This window comes from Saccostrea echinata, unplaced genomic scaffold (genome assembly GCF_033153115.1).
Source record: "Saccostrea echinata isolate AGI-Se365-2 ecotype Australia unplaced genomic scaffold, CSIRO_AGI_Sech_v1 ptg000029l, whole genome shotgun sequence".
NCBI lineage: Eukaryota > Metazoa > Mollusca > Bivalvia > Ostreida > Ostreidae > Saccostrea > Saccostrea echinata.
Genome location: NW_026889778.1, coordinates 23,177,657 through 23,195,633, shown reverse-complemented (window position 1 = coordinate 23,195,633; position 17,977 = coordinate 23,177,657). Strand labels below are relative to the sequence as shown.

The window sequence follows — 17,977 nt, the reverse complement described above, 5'->3', positions numbered from 1 at the left end:
CTTTCTTAAATTGTGTTCTTAATAAAACAAAAAAAGTCATACTCAGATGTCATTTTTTAAACGAAACCACAGATGAATAAATTATCATTAAATTACTCGAGTAAAATTCAATTTTTTCATTTTATGACCGGTTAAATTATTAGCCAATGATAAAGGAAAACATTACTCTACAATACATTTATTAAGTTGGTAAGTTGTGTTAAGGAAGATAAGATATTCCTAAGTAAACCTTTGTACCTCTTTTGTAGCTTTTTGACTTGAGGGACTATGATTTGCAAAACAGGGGCCGGGTTAAGCTATTAATTTAACAAGTATAAAATCTGATCTAAAGTATAAATTTCCGTAGAATTACGAACGAGCTAAAATTTAAATTTTTCAACAGAAAGTCCTTTGAGACTTGTATTCAAGTAATATATACATGAATAATCATATTACATTGATCATATAATCATTGATTATCTGTATATTCCTTAACTGACTTACTTAAATCATTACTACACGCTACCAGAAATAATATCAGTTGTAGATCAACAAGTACAATGTATACCCAATGCCATTTAATTTCTCAAATTCGAAAAAACGGCGTGTGATTTAGCAATCATCTTATCATAGAAATAAAACGGTTGTGGGTGAAATTACGAGAGAGAGAGAGAGAGAGAGAGAGAGAGAGAGAGAGAGAGAGAGAGTTATGACGAAGTGGGGAATTCCAATCATAAACAAGTTGCTCTTTGAAAGGATAAATAGAGAGTTAAAACACTAAATTGATATTGTATTGAAAACAATTGACAAATACAACTGCCTGAAGGTGTTTGAATATCTTTGCTACACGATTTCGTAACATGAAATTTCCAATTGTAAATTTATTTTAAATAAAAGGATAGTGACTTTAATACTAAAAGTAGGAGGAAAAAAGTATATCTTTTTGAACTGTCCAAACGGGAGAGGTATTTTAACAATTATTGATTTTGGCGTGGTTTTCTTTTATAACTAATATTTCACGATATCAAGTTTCTCTCTGCATTTTTAAGTTAAAAGTCTTATGAATATCTCATTTATTTCCTCCAACAGTTTTAAAACTTTATTCAGAATAATAAATATTTTTTTTGTTTGAAATTCATATGAATTTAAAATTATAAGAACATAGGTTATGTACATTTTTACAAAAGCCTTTGAGATTTCTAAGCCTTTCATTTTCAATTAAAGAATATATCAAGCATTGAAGTGCAAATTGACATAAACTTTTCATTGACCGTGAACAAGTATGGGTTTTACCATACTTAAACTTTAACAGCTTAAAATCCACCTCCTTGTACTGGCAATGACCATAAAAAAGATATTATGAAGCATAAACGTGTCGGAAAATAAAAACAATTGATTTATGTTGTCATAAACCACTGAAGAGTATATTTCCTTTCATAAAATCATTCATAGTCATGCTCTTATTTATAATTTCGCTTCCTTGTCCAAACAATAAAATTAAAGTATGATATGAAGCTCATGTATACGAGTTTAAATTGTAAGTTTGTTATAAATTCACAATACACAATTGATCTGTTTAAATTTTGTGATTTCCCATGACTCAAAGGGACCTAAGGAACAAAATAACATAGGAAAAATTGAATGTTTAACTTAATAGATACATAAAACTTTCTGCAATAATTAACACTGATAGATATATACATATAAGTGTAGGAAGTACAATGTACAAAATGTTTTCATTTGTCAATCACTATATTTCTGATACTCTTCGTAATGTATATAACATATAACAGGTTTTCACATGTATCAACATTTATCAACAAGGCAGTTAAAAGTTAGAATTTTAATTCTCAGATATATGGTAATAACAAAAATTATTTTGAAAACAATCAAGACTATTTAGTAGAATTATTTGCAGTAATACTAACGTTGCAATGTTATGTTTCACAAAGATGCTTATTCCCTATTATATGTTGTACTTCAATTGTTCTATGCAAAACATGTTCAAAATCGTACATGATCCACCTGAAGTCAGTAATTTTAAGTATTCTGATGTTATCAGTTTGTACGACATTCTTTATTTTAAGGCATCGTAATGAGTTTCGTGGGAAGGAACTCCCAGAGACTCATACTGCACATTCTGTTGGTCTATCGTCATTCCTTCTAAAGGCTGATTGTCCCTTCTGTGTCCATCTCTTACGTTTACATACATCGGTGATGGTTTGCTATAAACCTCATCCTTCCGTTTTCTATGAAATCTTAATTTGAAAAAAAAAGTTCAACTTCATCATGAAATATTCCAAACATATTTAGCGTATACTGAATAAAAACATCTGTTTGATTAAAATATATTTATAAATAGTCAACAAAAGAATTGCTTCTTAGAATGATTTGTCAAAATGTTTTATCGAGAGCTTTACCTTATAATGCACATTGCCACAAGAATAATATTCGCCAACAAGGAAAATATCAGTACAGTCCCCAAAGCATATATGATAACATTGTTTTCACCTTCTGTAGTAGGTTTACATGTATTTGTCTCATCTGATGAAATAAAACACTCTAATCATTACTTCTCTTCATCTTTTTTATAATCTGGAAGTTTATTTATTCTTTTTTTTTTTTTCATTTTGCAAGCAATGCATGTACCGCATTTAAAACAGTGAATGATTTTACTTGTAAGAAACGAAACAAATTGTCATGGGTGATCTAAAAAAACCCTCAAACAAACAAGAGATTTATCAACATTCATTTACACCAATATCAACGTCCTACAGACAATGTAGGTACGTTTTATCCTTTTGCTCCTTCCACATTACATACCACATGAAAGCTATTCATGTTTTCTATAAAAGTTAGGCTTAATTTCATAGCCCTATTATGTCAACAAATCAATATGCACACATCACTTTGTAGATTAGGTTTGTCTTGCATGAGCTTTCTGTGTATCACGGTTATAAGAATATAATAATATGGTCCAAAAAAGAATTTCATACATTTTTGTCCGAAGACATAAATCTTATCGGGACAAAAATCCATTGATCAGTAATATGCAATTATCTCTCTGTTAAGGAGTTTGGGGTATTTTTTATGTGAACGATTTTCAATATATAATTTGCCCCTGTGAATGATAAACAATGTCATGTTTTACAAAGGAAGCCTCTATAAGCCTCCTAATCTTATAGAAAACTGATTAAAAAAAATAAATAAAATTAAAAAAAAAATTTAGATAAAAACAAAAGAATAAAGACCCTCTCTCAGACGTAGTACAATCACTGTGCTAAGACATATACATTGGAAATTGAAATGTATCAGCATAACTTGTACAACCTGATATACTTTTCTGTTCAGATTTAGAACCACACGAGATACTGCAACGTTCAGAACAATCTTTTCCGTAAAATCCAAACGGACATTCTGCAATAATACAAGACAATGCTTAAACATAACATTTGTGAAAAACTTTACAAAACAAATAGGAAATTCAAAAAATATAATTGTGTAGCATTTCAAAAACTGAACCTTTGTCACATTTCACTCCCATTGATCCATCAGCACAACTTCCATTACAATATCCGGTCACGTGATGACAATCTTTCATGTCTTTACAATTTCCACAAGATGAGTTACATTGGTATCCATATGTTCCATCGGGACATTCTTCATTAGTCAGTGAATTTAGACAAAAATAGTGAATTTAATCCATTATTTTTTAACTCACCACCCTCCCCCATTTTGCCCTTAAACAATGTGGACAGACTTTTATAGCAGAATTGTTTACATTATTTGACGCATGTTTCAACGACTTGCTTAAAACCATTGGCACTTAAATGGTCATTTTATATATTTCAGTATCATTCATTTAGCTTACGATTTTAAAATGCAGTTGAAATACTTACGTAATATGCATTTTTCTCCAAAATATCCATTCTCACAGCCATTCAAACAAACCCCAGAGGACTTGTCACAACTCTGGCCTCCTCTGCACTTGCCACATTTGCCCTTACAATTCGAACCATAGGTGCCATCAAGACAAACTAAGTTTTTATAAAGAAAAGCTAAATATATATACAGATGTGATACGAAGGTTTAAACAATGTTTAAACATTTAATGGCAATGATATTGTTTACATGGATAACTGACAAGAGTCATTCAGATTGTTTTCAAACATTAAACGCATTATTAGGAATTATTCTGGAAATGAATATTTCTTACCTTTGTCACATTTATCTCCCTTCGATCCATCTTCACAACCTCCTTTACAATATCCGGTCACGTGATCACAATACTCCCTATCTCTACAGTTTCCACAGTGTGATTTACATTGAGTTCCATATGTTCCATTGTTACATTCTGATTTGTACATAAAATCGAAAATTGACACTTAAGGATGACATATACTTCGACGGGAAAAATTCAACTGAATGTAATGAAAAAGGTGAAGATAGTCTTAAAAAAAGGAATTTTTAGCATGACATCTAGAGAAAAAAGAATTGATGAAAAAAAAAAAAAATAAAAAAAAGTATTAGTCCGAATTTCCTCTGCACTACCATAAATCTATAATTGTTTTTGCATACTTGTGCCAATTACAAAAATATTAAAATTTGAAATTAATATTCATTTATTACATTGGACCGAAAATTTTGTTTCTGTAGAACAATTTTTAATTCAAGACGTTGAACTATAAAGAAGTTTGTTTCTGTCAAGTTTAACCCTGGGTTGTGAAACACAGTAATTTACCGACTTCTTCACATAACCCAACGTCCATCAAAGAAAGTGAAAGGAGGTTATATATTTATCTCTGTTCGCAAGTCTGTTTCTATTCTACATGTTTGTTTATTAGAAAAATAACATAATTTGCGCATTGATTTCAATAAACTATAATGTGAATGCACTTAAGAATTCGATTGGGAATTAAATTCTGTAAAAGCAGTGTCCTATAAACTGAATGGAGAATATGTACATTAGGATAGGTAGAAAAAGAGATTTTTATAAATTTTTGTAAAGAGGGATGGAAATGCCGAATATTTTAGATTAATCAGCAATGATCCATACAGCAACATATTACTGGAACGGTGTGAGATAAATTAAGTTTAAAAATTAAATTTGCACTTGCTTTGAAATAATCTAAAATTGTTTAATATAAAAAAAGTCAAATTTGCCGTGTATACGAATCAAACATGAACATAACATTGAAATCTTGCATACTCTGATTGCAGTCTTCTCCTTGCCAACCATCTGAACACATTCCGCTCAAACATTTCCCATTCAAAATATCACATGATTTTCCAACACAGTTTTCTGAGCAATTCCTGGTGCAATTCTTACCGAACATTCCATTGTCACATCCTAAAGCAAAACGAATTAAGTTTTAAAGTAGAACATTTATATATTTTTACGATCAATATTATTTTGCCTCGAAGAAAGAATCCAATATTGTAGGAGATGCACTCACTCGTATTGTGCTATTTTGTAAATTATCATCAACAACAATATTGATGGCATGTAGATTGTTCGATTTTAGCACACCTTCACACATTTTAACTATGCTAAAAAATTCTGTTTAAAAATCTCTGACAAAATAGTCCTAGATGAATATTTGATAATTTTATAACGTGTATCTGTGACAAACTTAAAAATGAGGGGGTGGGGGTGGGGGGGGGGAGGGGGTTATTAATTTGAATCTGCTTCTCTTATAAACATAGAATTTCTGCTTTAAATCCTAAAACAGTTTTTTTCCTATTATGCTCTATATACTCAAGGGTTTTTATATTTCATTTCATTGATTCCCTAAAAAAAGATATGGAATCTTTATTTTCTGACCAAGTAAGCCATGTGCTGTTAAATAGTAATATAATCAACAGTTTGTAACTAGTGTTCATCACAATTATTTCCTTTGGATTTTTTTTTCAAAACGTACACAATAAGTCAAATTAATAGATCACAAATCAAACCTTATAAAATTGTTAGCTGGTAAAAAATGTTACACGTTAAAACTTCAATGCTTATTACTATTTACACTTTAAATGCTTTGAATTATTAAATGAGAAAGCTTGAATAGGGCATAATGACCTGATTTTAAGGCATTAACTGCAGGATACGTTACAAAATCGTTCAGTGTTCTTCTACAATGATTATTAAATATAGGTATGTAATGGTTTGCATCAAACTAATAAAAAAATCAGTAATAAAAACACCTTTACCTGTTATAATGATGTCACAAATGAAGAAAGGATATTTTGTACGTGAGCTAAATTGTAATTCCATAAAACGCCCTTGATCCATGCACTTTATTTTGACGATATTAGATTTGTTGTATAAAGTGTCTGATTCGCATCGAGATCCAGCCTCCACAAAACTTGAATTACGTACGTAAATTGATAGTTTTATATAGTAGGAATACTTTGAATCTGTAAAAAGAAATCAATGAGTTCATTCTAGTAAACATTACACAGTCTCTCTACAGCGTTGCCACACTATATTTCTTAAGTATTTCATTTAGTCATTTATTAGGATAAACGTTTTAGGCAAATACGAAGGTTGTCCCAGGAAAGCGAACATTTTAAATATCCCGTAAACTAACCGACCAGATTTTTTTTTATTTATTAAACATTGTTGGGAAATTACAATGTCGTTATTTTGACTCAATATTATGACGTTGTGATATCCTTTGAAAATGAAAACGGCCTTTAAAGGGTATTAAATATCGATAATCGGCGCACGGCATTTTTGGGGGGTATTCGGCATTTTTTTCACTTCTTGAAATATCATTGTTATTGATGTTTTGTGTATCTCCAGATTGTAGGAATATAATGTGACAAAGTTTCACCAACAAAAACTCTATGATCTGGAATAAATTCACCATTTTGTAAAAATTCACGAATATTATATTAGAAATGGCAATTACTTGACGTTATGTATACAAACATTTTCCGTTAGATTTTGCAAATTGCTATTGTTATTAAGTTATTGGCGACGTTGGACCTTAGTATGGCGCACCAAATTATCATTCAGTACTGTATTGAACGGGGTTTAACTCCTGTCCATACGGGACATACATTATAGGAGATGTAAACAAAAGAATGCTACGAACAGGTGTCTCGGACACCGGTTTGTTCGTCAGACAAGAGGTTCAAGAATGACTCGTCTAGTTATTCGATGGTAGAGGTACTTGATAGAGCCCCTAAAAATGACAAACTGAAAGGTCATGAGCTCTCGTCATATGTAGGGATCGCCTTTTAACTACTCGAAAAGTTCATGATGTGAGCTGGGAAATTGTATTGTACATGTCTATTCAAAGAATTAATTTCGTGATCATTCGATGTTTAAAGTATGTCCAAGACGGGTACTTTGCTAATCAAATGTGGTGTCGAATTTCTGCAACAGTAAAATCTTTAAAATAATAATAAAAAAAAAAAAAAAAAAAAAAAAAAAAAAAAATTCCTGAATAAATTTACAAACGCCATAAATTGCTTTTTGATGTTGTCTGTGTTGCGCCAAGAGCTAATACGTAAGATTCGTTTAACTAAGAGAAAATGTAATTTACAGAGTTATGTCGTTGACATTTCTATGTAGTATTTAAAGAATTAGGATAATAATGCATACCAATTCTTAAATTCTAGTAAACAATAAATATTAAAAATTTTCCGCGTTTTCCTGGAACAACCCTCGTATGGTGTTTCGCATGAGCATGTACAAGTTGCAATTAGTCGCCCGCATGCCACAGTGGTTAGAGCTTTTACTCTAGAGTCGCAGAGTAAGGAGTTGATCCTTATGTCGCGGGTTCGAATCCCACTACGGTCCTTTTGATGAGACCATATAACCGAAGTCCTGTGTCGCAGTGGGTGCTGGCACGAAAAAGATTCCTCAGTGCTCAAAGGCCCTAAGTGCCTAGTACAGGTCTAAAATTGCAGCCCTTAACAGGCAAGTGCTGGCGTCGCAATATGAGTGAAAATTTTTCGAAGGGACGTTAAAAAAATAAACAAATAAAGGGCAACAGTAAACTGCATTAGTTATATACATGTATATCATTATTATGTCAGTGAAAATATTATACAGCAAGGAACACATAATGACAAGTCTAAAATAGAAAAAAGGGGGGAATCTATATTCGTTCATGAATCAAGTAAATATCCTGAAAATAATGTGTATCCCCCATAAATAAGTATCTCGTTCTTCATATTTTGAATCTCGTATGTTGAATGAGCTTTTTGAACTTTCAAAACAATCATAATTCATATGTACAAAATAAATACATCTAAGGCCCAAGGCTTTGCAATGAGACTTCTTCTGAGATAATTATCATTCAGCAAGCGTAAAAAAATTCAAAAAAAGTTTAATATAAGAAATATGTTACCAAGATAGAGAACAACTTCGTAGAAACTCTTCACAGTTTTAAAGTCCAGTTGCAAATACCATGTCGATTTATAGGAACGACGAATGTCTAGACATGTAGAAACATTCCCATCAATGATATTCTCCGTTCCATTGACTGTTAGGTTCCCGTTAGTGAAAACAGTTGTCTCAAGGTCTTCTAATAAATTATCTACAAGGAAGATTTCTGAGGCCTTTATTCCTTTAACTTTAAATTCTCTATTTACCCGCGTCCTCTATTCTAATATTATTTTAATTTTCATTGTAAATCAAAATTCATGAATTTTATTTCTTTATATTTAACTTATTATTTCCTTCTTGATCCTTAAAGTTCTATCCTGTCTCATACATGTAGCTCCTAAATGATTTCTAGTTGTTTTTTTTTAATGATGAATGAAGTATTGCCATTTCATTCGAGCAGTTATTTAAAACTCTTCCAAGTTCTCCGTAGTGGCTTGTTCATCAAATATTCTTTCTTTTGCAGCTTGCATGATGCATGATGTAATGATTTTACTTAATTGTATTTTAAAGGTGCTTGGACACAGATCTGAAGTTAATATTTTCTCAAATTTTCTGTATAATTTCATGACTTATATGTTGCTAGAGCATTTCATACTAAAATATAATAAAAATCTTATTTCATCTCGAAGTTATTAAAACTTCGAATTTCTGGACGCGTTGGATTGACACATCCTTGCGCTTTCACATATTTTAATTTTACTCTAAATACTTAAGAAAAGGGGCAATTTTGTAGTGTATTAATGAAAAATATTAAAACTATAACCCCCCAAAAAAAATCAGAGTAGAAATGTTCGAAAGCAAAACCCACTCACAGTATTGTAAATCCGTGCTCAGTGGTGTGTGCAGAGTTTAACAATTGAACACACCCGGTGAATCGTAAACATTAACAATAACAGAGCTCGTGCCTGTTTACAAAAACAATTAACGTTTCAGGGGTGTGTTCAATATGTTAAACTCTGTACACATCACAGAGCATGGACTGACAATACTGGTTAGTTGGTTTTGCTTTCGAACATTTCTACTCAGAATTTTCCGGATTATATATGTAATATTTTTCATTAATACATATCAAAATCGCTTCTTTTCTTAAATATTAAGGATAAAGTTAAAATTTGTGTAAGTGCAAAAATGTGTTAATCAAACGCGTCCCGGAATTCGTAGTTCCAATAATTTCCAGATAAAATAAGTTTGTGATTATATTTTCGTGTGAAATGCTATTGCAATATGTAAGTCGTGATATTATACAGAAAATTTGAGAAAATATTAAGTTCAAATCTGTGTCTTAGCACCTTTAAGAATACAAGTATTCTACATTCAATATTAATTTCTGACTGTTTATATTATGTGAATGATAATAAAACAAATGAAGATTGATTGATTGTATGTTGTTTAACGTCCCATTCGAAGAAAGTGATCTTTAATTATACTTTTCAATTCATAACGGTTTAAAAAAAAAACTTTATCTGTAAAATTGGCAATCAACTGCGTAAAAAATGGAAAGAAATACATCTGGTTTATATGTTTATTTTCTTCATCTTTTACTCGACAGTAAGCCATTCCAATTAAACATCATTTGAGATACATGCAAGCCGTTTTGTTAATAATTGATGAATTTATAGATTTTTTAAAATATGATACACTTGAGCTCTCAGTCTTTTGGCGATATCAATGCCTTTTTAAACTAAAACTTGAAAAAAAGCACACATGCATCTTTCTTAAGAAATGGTCATGAAATGCTAAAATTATTTAAAATTACAAGTTTTGATATTTTACATTTAAAAATTATCCCATGTTGCTAATTGCAGGTCCTGCTTATACACAATTTGGAAAATTTTACTCCTAAAAACATATCCAATTTTACCACTAAAACCGTATATCTCATTTTACCATAGACATTCAAACAGAAAGGATATATACTTTACTCACCATACGCCTTACTTTTCATAATGAAAAAGAGCACGAGAAGTGTCCTAGACACAGTTAAGGAAGACATCATGTTATTTTCAACACCGAGCTGCTTTCACTTCCTCAATTTCAACTCTTCTACCACGTTTAACCGGTTAAAGTTGAAAGGTTATGATGCATTTTTATATGCCCAATAGAAAATATTACTTTACAACAAAGAACTAGTGTGCCTACAATTTTTATGATCGTCTTGATTAGTTGATCCCTTTTCGTATTTTACTGCGAATGCGTCGTAGTATAAAGTGTTTTTCTTAATACAAATAATTTACTTTTTTTGCGATATCAGCAGAGATCACGGCTTTAATGAAAAGGATGCTTTATATTCATAATTATAAATTATAAGAAAAAGAACCTCATTTATTTGAAAGTTACAATCTAAACATTACCGTATCAAATTATAACAATGCACTTTTTATATTTGCAAAAAACGGTTACTTTACATAAAATTTGCTAAGATTTTTTGTAGAAACTATATCTATCTATCTATCTATCTATCTATCTATCTATCTATCTATCTATCTATCTATCTATCTATCTATCCACACACACAAATAAGGAGCTTCATGAAGACTGGAAATATAGCATAGAGTAGAATAACATCGGGAATTCTTTGACATCACAGTTTGTTTTTCCTCCATGACTATCATAGAGCGATTTTCAATTTTATTTTGTAAATTCCGAATGTCGAAAGTACATGTACCTTGAATGCAAAATAGATATGACGAAATAGAAGAATCACCTCCCACTATCCGGAAGAGGTACTTGTAATAAAGCCACATTGATTTGGGCTTCGCACTTCATTCATACGTTTTGCTTTTGTTGGGCTTCGCACTTCATTCATACGTTTTGCTTTCTATTCCTTCACAAACCAAAATATCGTTAGTAATGATGAAATTTAACACACTAAAACATAAAAAAAACAACGAAGGACATATTTTCCCACACCCAATTTCCCTTTTTATGTATAAACAAAATGAGGAACATTGAAAAGGGTTGGAAAACAGGAATTATTTTGAATGAATTTATCACGAAAACTCTTCTGTTTGCAGCTTCAAAGGAATGTTTCCTATATATCATTTGAAAGAAGAAAAGCATTTGATTTCTTATTTTCAAAAAAAAAAAAAAAAAAAAAAAAAAAAAAAAAAAAGCACACAAAAAGGAAAGTCATTCTTAAGTATTTTAGGTTACTTCCTTCTTAAAATGAATGATAAATACTCTATCCAGAATGTGGAAGATTTTAAAGTTGGTTTCATGCAGCCATACCTGTTTATCATACAAAATACAATATCCTAGTATTATCACAAAGTGATAATACAACTAAGTAGAAAATTGTTCGTCATGCAACCGAATCACAAACTTCCCTTTCTCATTTCTGTTTTTTTTTTTCATCATAAGTCACCCGCGTGGGGCAAAGGTTTAAACAAAGGTTTAATTTCTTAGAAGTGTCTGCTAGGGAGCTCATCCCTACATCGCAGGTTTGAATTCTACAATGGGAAATGGGGATATGTCCTTCTAGAAGATCGTATGTGTCGTAGTCAATGTTTGAATGAATAAAGTCACTGACTGCTCAATATCTTGTAAAGGCCGATAATATATAGCTGTAGATTTGATAGCAAATGATATAGGTGTGCAATCAATATTCTCGAAAGAATAAAATAATAATAATATTAATAAATTAAACAACGCTGCACAATAATTAGGCATTGTATCATATGGGGATACATTGTTTAAGAAGAAAAAAAACCTTTTTTCTTCTTGTAAACCCTTTACATTTTTTTGAGGACCCTCTATACAGTAATGGAATTTTCTTTGGACTTTGAGAAAATCACGTCACATACAACGAACATACTGAGTTGATCTATCTCCATTTATTACATGGTACCTGCCATTATGCTCAGTGAAAAGAGGATTAAAGGCAACAAAGAATTCATGTGCAGAAAACACTGATGTTTACTTAAATGGAAATATAACAAGTCAGAACACATGAAGTTTCGAAGTGCTTCATCTTGGTCTAATATAATGATAAAATGTTTGTATTGATTACAATTTTTTAAACAGAAAAGAGAAGAATAACATTACATAATCAATGGTGTATTGTAATTTTTGATCTGCGGTTACTGGCGAGTTTTAATACAATTTAAAGACGTACAACACACTGGGGGAGATAACTCTTGCGATTTCAATAAAACGTTTAACATAACGTTAAATTTGACGTTAATTACGAAGCGTCGAAATGACGAGCGATACGATCCCGATGCAATTAATGTTAAAAAAGAAAATAGAATAGAGTTTTTTTTTCTTTTTGTGGTTTCTTTAGGAATACCAAATCCTATCCTTGATCATTTGCGCAATTGCAATAAATCTCCCCCCTCTATAAAAAAAAGAAAAAAAGACAGGTTCCCTAAACTTCTTTAACTTAAATTTAGTTAATTATTTCTTTAATATTGTATTTATGATATACACAAAGGCATTTTTTTTTAAATCTAAAAATGTTAATGGTACTCTACATTGCTTTTTCCCTTTACAATCGGCCGCATAACATTGAGAATAAATATTACCGGTATGTTTAAATATTATCATATTACGAAAATAAACATTTTCTTTCTTTTCTTTTCTTTGAAAAAAAAAATGAAAAAGAGTAACCGTTTTCAGAAGGTCACTGATCAAAGAGAAACAACTCTAAAAATGTGTAAGTCTTTCCTCCCCTTAGCTGAGTTATTCCTCCTGTTTTCCGAAGAATTATGGGTTTTTTTCCCCTCAAAAATACACAGATACATTAAAGATTTTACAGTGTGTTGCAAGGAACACAAGAACTGAAAGCCAAAGTTTATACAAGTTAAAGTAAGTATCAACAGTTTAGAATTATTTACTGAAATTAATACAACGGATGCATCCCACTGAGAAAATCTTTTACTGTAAACAGTTTCAGTTCGCATTTCCTCGAATAAAAACAAAACGATTGATACCAATGTAGATGATACCATTATAGATGATTAAGGCACATGAATAATTTTAATACTGATAAATAATTTACAGTTTGGTACAATTGAAGTTAACATGGACGAATACATCATTTCCATTCATTGAAACAACAGAAGGATACAATATTGGGGGGGGGGGGCACACCTCTCGTTTGAAAACAGAAATAAATTAAAACCTAAATGTACATATATTCCATTTTCATCACAAGAGAGTTGTACATACACCACTGTTGGTTCACTTAAAAAATAATATTCAATGCAAAAAGGTCATATAATGGTTTGAAACTGCACCTGTGTGCATGAACTCCAAACCGGACACGTGGTCATAAATTCCTTAGAAAAATGGTTTTACTAAATATAAATACAAAAAAAAAACAGTATTTAGAATAACAACAAATATTAGTAGTCAATATCTAATCTGTATACACGAATGAAGGACATTACTTTAGGAGTTCAATATGCCAATTATATTCATTAGGCTAGACGTAACCGATGGGTTTCTTTTTTCAAGCTCGAATGTCCTGCATTGCAGAGAAGAATGGAGGGGGGGGGGGTCTTAAAATTGCAAAAATTGCTTATTCATCTTCGTTTAAATGCAGATGTAAAGTTTTATATTTGTGATAAATATAATGTACATTACATTTTTTTAAGTAAAATATACTTTCCATTTAGGAATTTTTATTTGTATTTGTAGAATCATAGCATTGTTTTCGTCCCAAGTCTGAAAGACGCTGTGAGAAACGTAACTTACGGAGAGAGGGGGAGGGTAGATTTTCCGCTATAAATTCAAAACGCATCGTTTAAAAAATTTTCAAAAAATTATCAAGAACATTTTGATCATCAGTTACAAGAGGTAATAATTTTTTTTCAAAATTAAACGACAGATTTTTTCATAAAAAAATATTTCATTTGAAAATCACGCATTTTTCAATGCAAAAATGAACCATAGTTTTTCAGTTTAAATTCTTCAAAATCGTTTTTCTCGAAGTGTACCTCTACAAATTCACTTTGTGTGTGTTTTTAATAGATAAATGAACGATTCAGAAAATTTTGACAGCTAGCCTAACCTTAAATATTTTAAGATAAGGGATTTTATAGTTAGTTTGTTGAATTTATTTTGTACTCGTGATCAACCAAAGGGGGGTAACTTTAGGAACTTCCTGTCCAAATTCGGCTCGAACGATTTTGACCAAAATGTACATACACATAGTAGATATGGTCATGTATAAGATATAAAAAAATAGCGAAAATTAAACGACAGGAAATTTTTAGGGTAGGTGTGTTGTACATCCTTAAAGAAAAAAAATTCAGTTGCTTAGTTGTTTTATTCAGGTTATCAGAACGTGAGGTGTTCCGTGAAATACTTCCTAGAGTTATGTAGAATGCTCAGAAGACATTTCCTCAAATAAAGCTTTTTTCTCGTTTCCGTTTTATTCATTCCTTTAAAAAATAACATTTTCACGTTATCATAATCATTATAAAAAACTGATATAAAAAGGAATCTATATATAAATGTTCTATAAAAAACCGCTCTCTTTTGGTCACAATTAAGTTTTTTGAACTCTGATCTAAACAAATTTTACTGAATTTCATACCAAAACATTTGCACAAAATAAATGATAACGTCCTCTTTTGAACAGATTTTAAACAATACCTTTGTTGATATATTATACAATTATTGCTGGTTTTTGAGGTCAATACGATGATTTAGACCTCTGATGAGTACAATATTCACCGAGCCCGAAGGGCGAGGTGAATATTGTACTTCGAAGGCTGCTAAATCATCGTATTGACCGAAAAAACAGCAATAATTATTTTATTATATGATTAAATGATTAAATGACATACACTCATTAAGCAATACATTCTATCTTTACTTGTTCACATCTACTGATGTACTAGCCGAACATAATGAGAAAAACGAGGTTAAAAAAACAACCAGTTGTATTATTTTGGAATTTTAAATTCTAGTTTAGGTTCAATGTAGAGGAAATAAATGTCAGGCACATATATAGGATTGATTTTGAAAAAGGGGGATTAAAAGGAAAAAAAATGACAAATTACCTGAAAACAAATCTTTGACTACCCAAAAGGAAAAGAATTCTCCCAACTCAAATTTTTTTTAGTGGGATGTAAAGGTCCATAAACGAGGGGCAGGTGGGGGGGGCTTTCAATGAAATTTTTTATCTTTAAAATTTAAATTAGAACTTTACATTCTCAAAAGGTGGGGAGAGGGGCAGGCCTCCTGCACCCCCCATCCCTCACCCAAGAATCTATCTGCCTTAATGTTATGTTCATATGAGTGGAAGTCAGGTGCAAGTGAAATAACTTTCCAAAACTATTTGCATCAATTTGGAATTTCCCTATCTATTTTTGGTCCAATATAGAATAAATAATTCCTTATATTGACCTGCAGGTCAATATAACGTAGTATTTTTCTAACATTGTTGGATCTCAGCCAATCAGAGAGATTGGGAATTATTCAATCATATAATAATAATCATTCCAATTTGCTATTCAACAAATAAAATGTCTTGGAATTAACAGCAAAAATAAGCAAAAAATATTTTGAAAACTTTATTCATTCTTAGCATACAAAATTTATCGTTGGAAAATTTCCTCTCCTTAAAATAGATATAATACAAATGGCATACTTCAAAGAAATCTAAAGAAACATTTTCAGTTCTAAATTTGTTGGTCACAATTCATCCTCTTGTATAGGCTTTGAAAACTTAATAAAAATATTTTTGCAGAAAGGACCAGAATACTGGGCTTGAAGAAGAGTTGTCAGAGGAAAAGAACACAGTACTTTTTTTTTTTCAAAACTTCAGCATGTATAACACACATGGAAATGAACGAAGTTCTACATGTATCACATCTTTGGTAAATTATTTTAATTTTTCAATAAAGAATGCGAACTCATGTCCGTGTTTTAATTATTTTATTCAACAAGTGATCAAGTTTAAAGGTCAATGCAACAGCACACAATTGAAAGCAGGGCAAAATTGAATCTTGAAAACACCGGGAGTGAGATAACGTACCTATGAGGGGCATTAACTACCTTAATAAAGAATAATCGTATTGGGAAATTATCACTATTGATTTATGAGAGGTTATTCACTAAAGAGTGTACTTCCTTTCACAAAATCATGCATGGGCGTAATTGTATTTGTTATTTCACTTCCTTGGTCAAACAGTAACAAGTTAAGTATTATATGTTGCATAAAGTGTGTAGTCCAGAAGTGACATTTTTACAGGATATAGATGCATTAATACAAAGATGCTACTTAATAAACAAATCAGGCACAAAATAATTTAACACTAAATGGTCAAGTGTTCCTAAACAGCTGTGGGGTGGTTTCGGTGGAGTTGCACAAAGTGTTTCTAAAATTTAAAACTCGTTTATTAAGAAAGAACAATGCAAAGTAAACATATTGTACACATAATGTAACTGAATGACTTAGGTTCAAGTTATGGTGCTTGATAAGTGAGTTTTCACACAGTATTTAAAATTAAGAAGTCGATAAAAAAAATTCTAGAAGGATAGATGCTTAAGAAACATACTGGAAAATTTGATTGTTGTGATTTCCAATGAATGATGAAAAATAACGGAGAAAGATTTAAGGACATACGTAACGTAGTTTTGAACTTTATTTTCTTATTCCCTGTATACATGTAATAAAAGAGTTCGAATTATTGAGGGACCTTTGTGCAAATTTGTGATGCCTGGAAATGATGCACAGCTTATCAGAATCAAATTTGAGGGATTACCAGCTAAGCAATTTTTGGTTATTTTTTCTTTTGAAAATACAGAGATTTCCATAATTTTTTATCTATTCAAAAATCCTGGAAATGTATGTTCATGTTCATTTTATTGGCTAAGAACATGTGATGGTATTATGACTTTAAATTGAAAATATCTCGCAAAATTATCAGTGTGAAAGGTACATTGTGAAATACATGTACATGTTCGCTTGGTATGACCTTTAGTGCAAAAATAATGAAATTTTCGACAACAAAGCAATTAAAACTGCAAGAAAATTCAATGTTTTTGTTTGAAGTTGTCAAAGTTTCTTTTAAAAAGCAAATTACAAACTAGACGTTTTATCAATTTTGTCCCTTATGGCAAGGTCTAGCAAAGGGTTTATATTTCCAGTTATTGTTGCCTTTAAATTCGTGCCCGTGAAGGGTATATAAATAATCAACACAAACCCCGCCTATTCATCATTGCTAGATAGAATTATGAAATGGCCTTGGTTTCACATAATATACTTTATTGTAAAGCATCGTAATGAGTTTCACTGGAAGGGACTCCCAGAACCTCGTACGTGACGTTGCTTTTGTCTGACTGCTCTCCATCAGGTGGCTTATTGTCTTCATTGTTTCCATACCTTACATTTAGATGCTCCGGTGATTGTTTGTCATGAGTCTCATCCTTTCGTGTTATAAGAAACCTTAACAAAATAGGAAACTTGAAAAAGATGATGGAAAATTTTATTTCAAACATATTCTGCACGATTTCATAATCGTCAGAATTGGATACATTTAAAGATATTCATCAGAAACATTCCTTTTTTCGGCAAAGAAAGTGAGAATCTACATTACTTTGTAAGGAAATATAAATAAGTACCTTCTTATGCACGTCGCCAGAAGAACA

General features: G+C 31.0%; 1 protein-coding gene across 1 annotated transcript; it reads right to left on the bottom strand.

Moving 5' to 3' along the window:
• Positions 1-1,641: 1,641 nt before the first annotated feature.
• LOC133194640 (scavenger receptor class F member 1-like) lies at positions 1,642-10,353 on the bottom strand. Its single transcript, XM_061330554.1, has 10 exons — positions 10,301-10,353; positions 8,337-8,525; positions 6,184-6,390; positions 5,189-5,329; positions 4,196-4,333; positions 3,879-4,016; positions 3,502-3,639; positions 3,310-3,396; positions 2,400-2,523; positions 1,642-2,237 (listed from the first exon to the last, which is right to left on the bottom strand). Exons 1-10 carry the CDS (start codon positions 10,317-10,319, stop codon positions 2,057-2,059), a joined length of 1,362 nt encoding a protein of 453 aa, XP_061186538.1. The 5' UTR covers positions 10,320-10,353; the 3' UTR covers positions 1,642-2,056.
• Between the last annotated feature and the right edge of the window lie 7,624 nt (positions 10,354-17,977).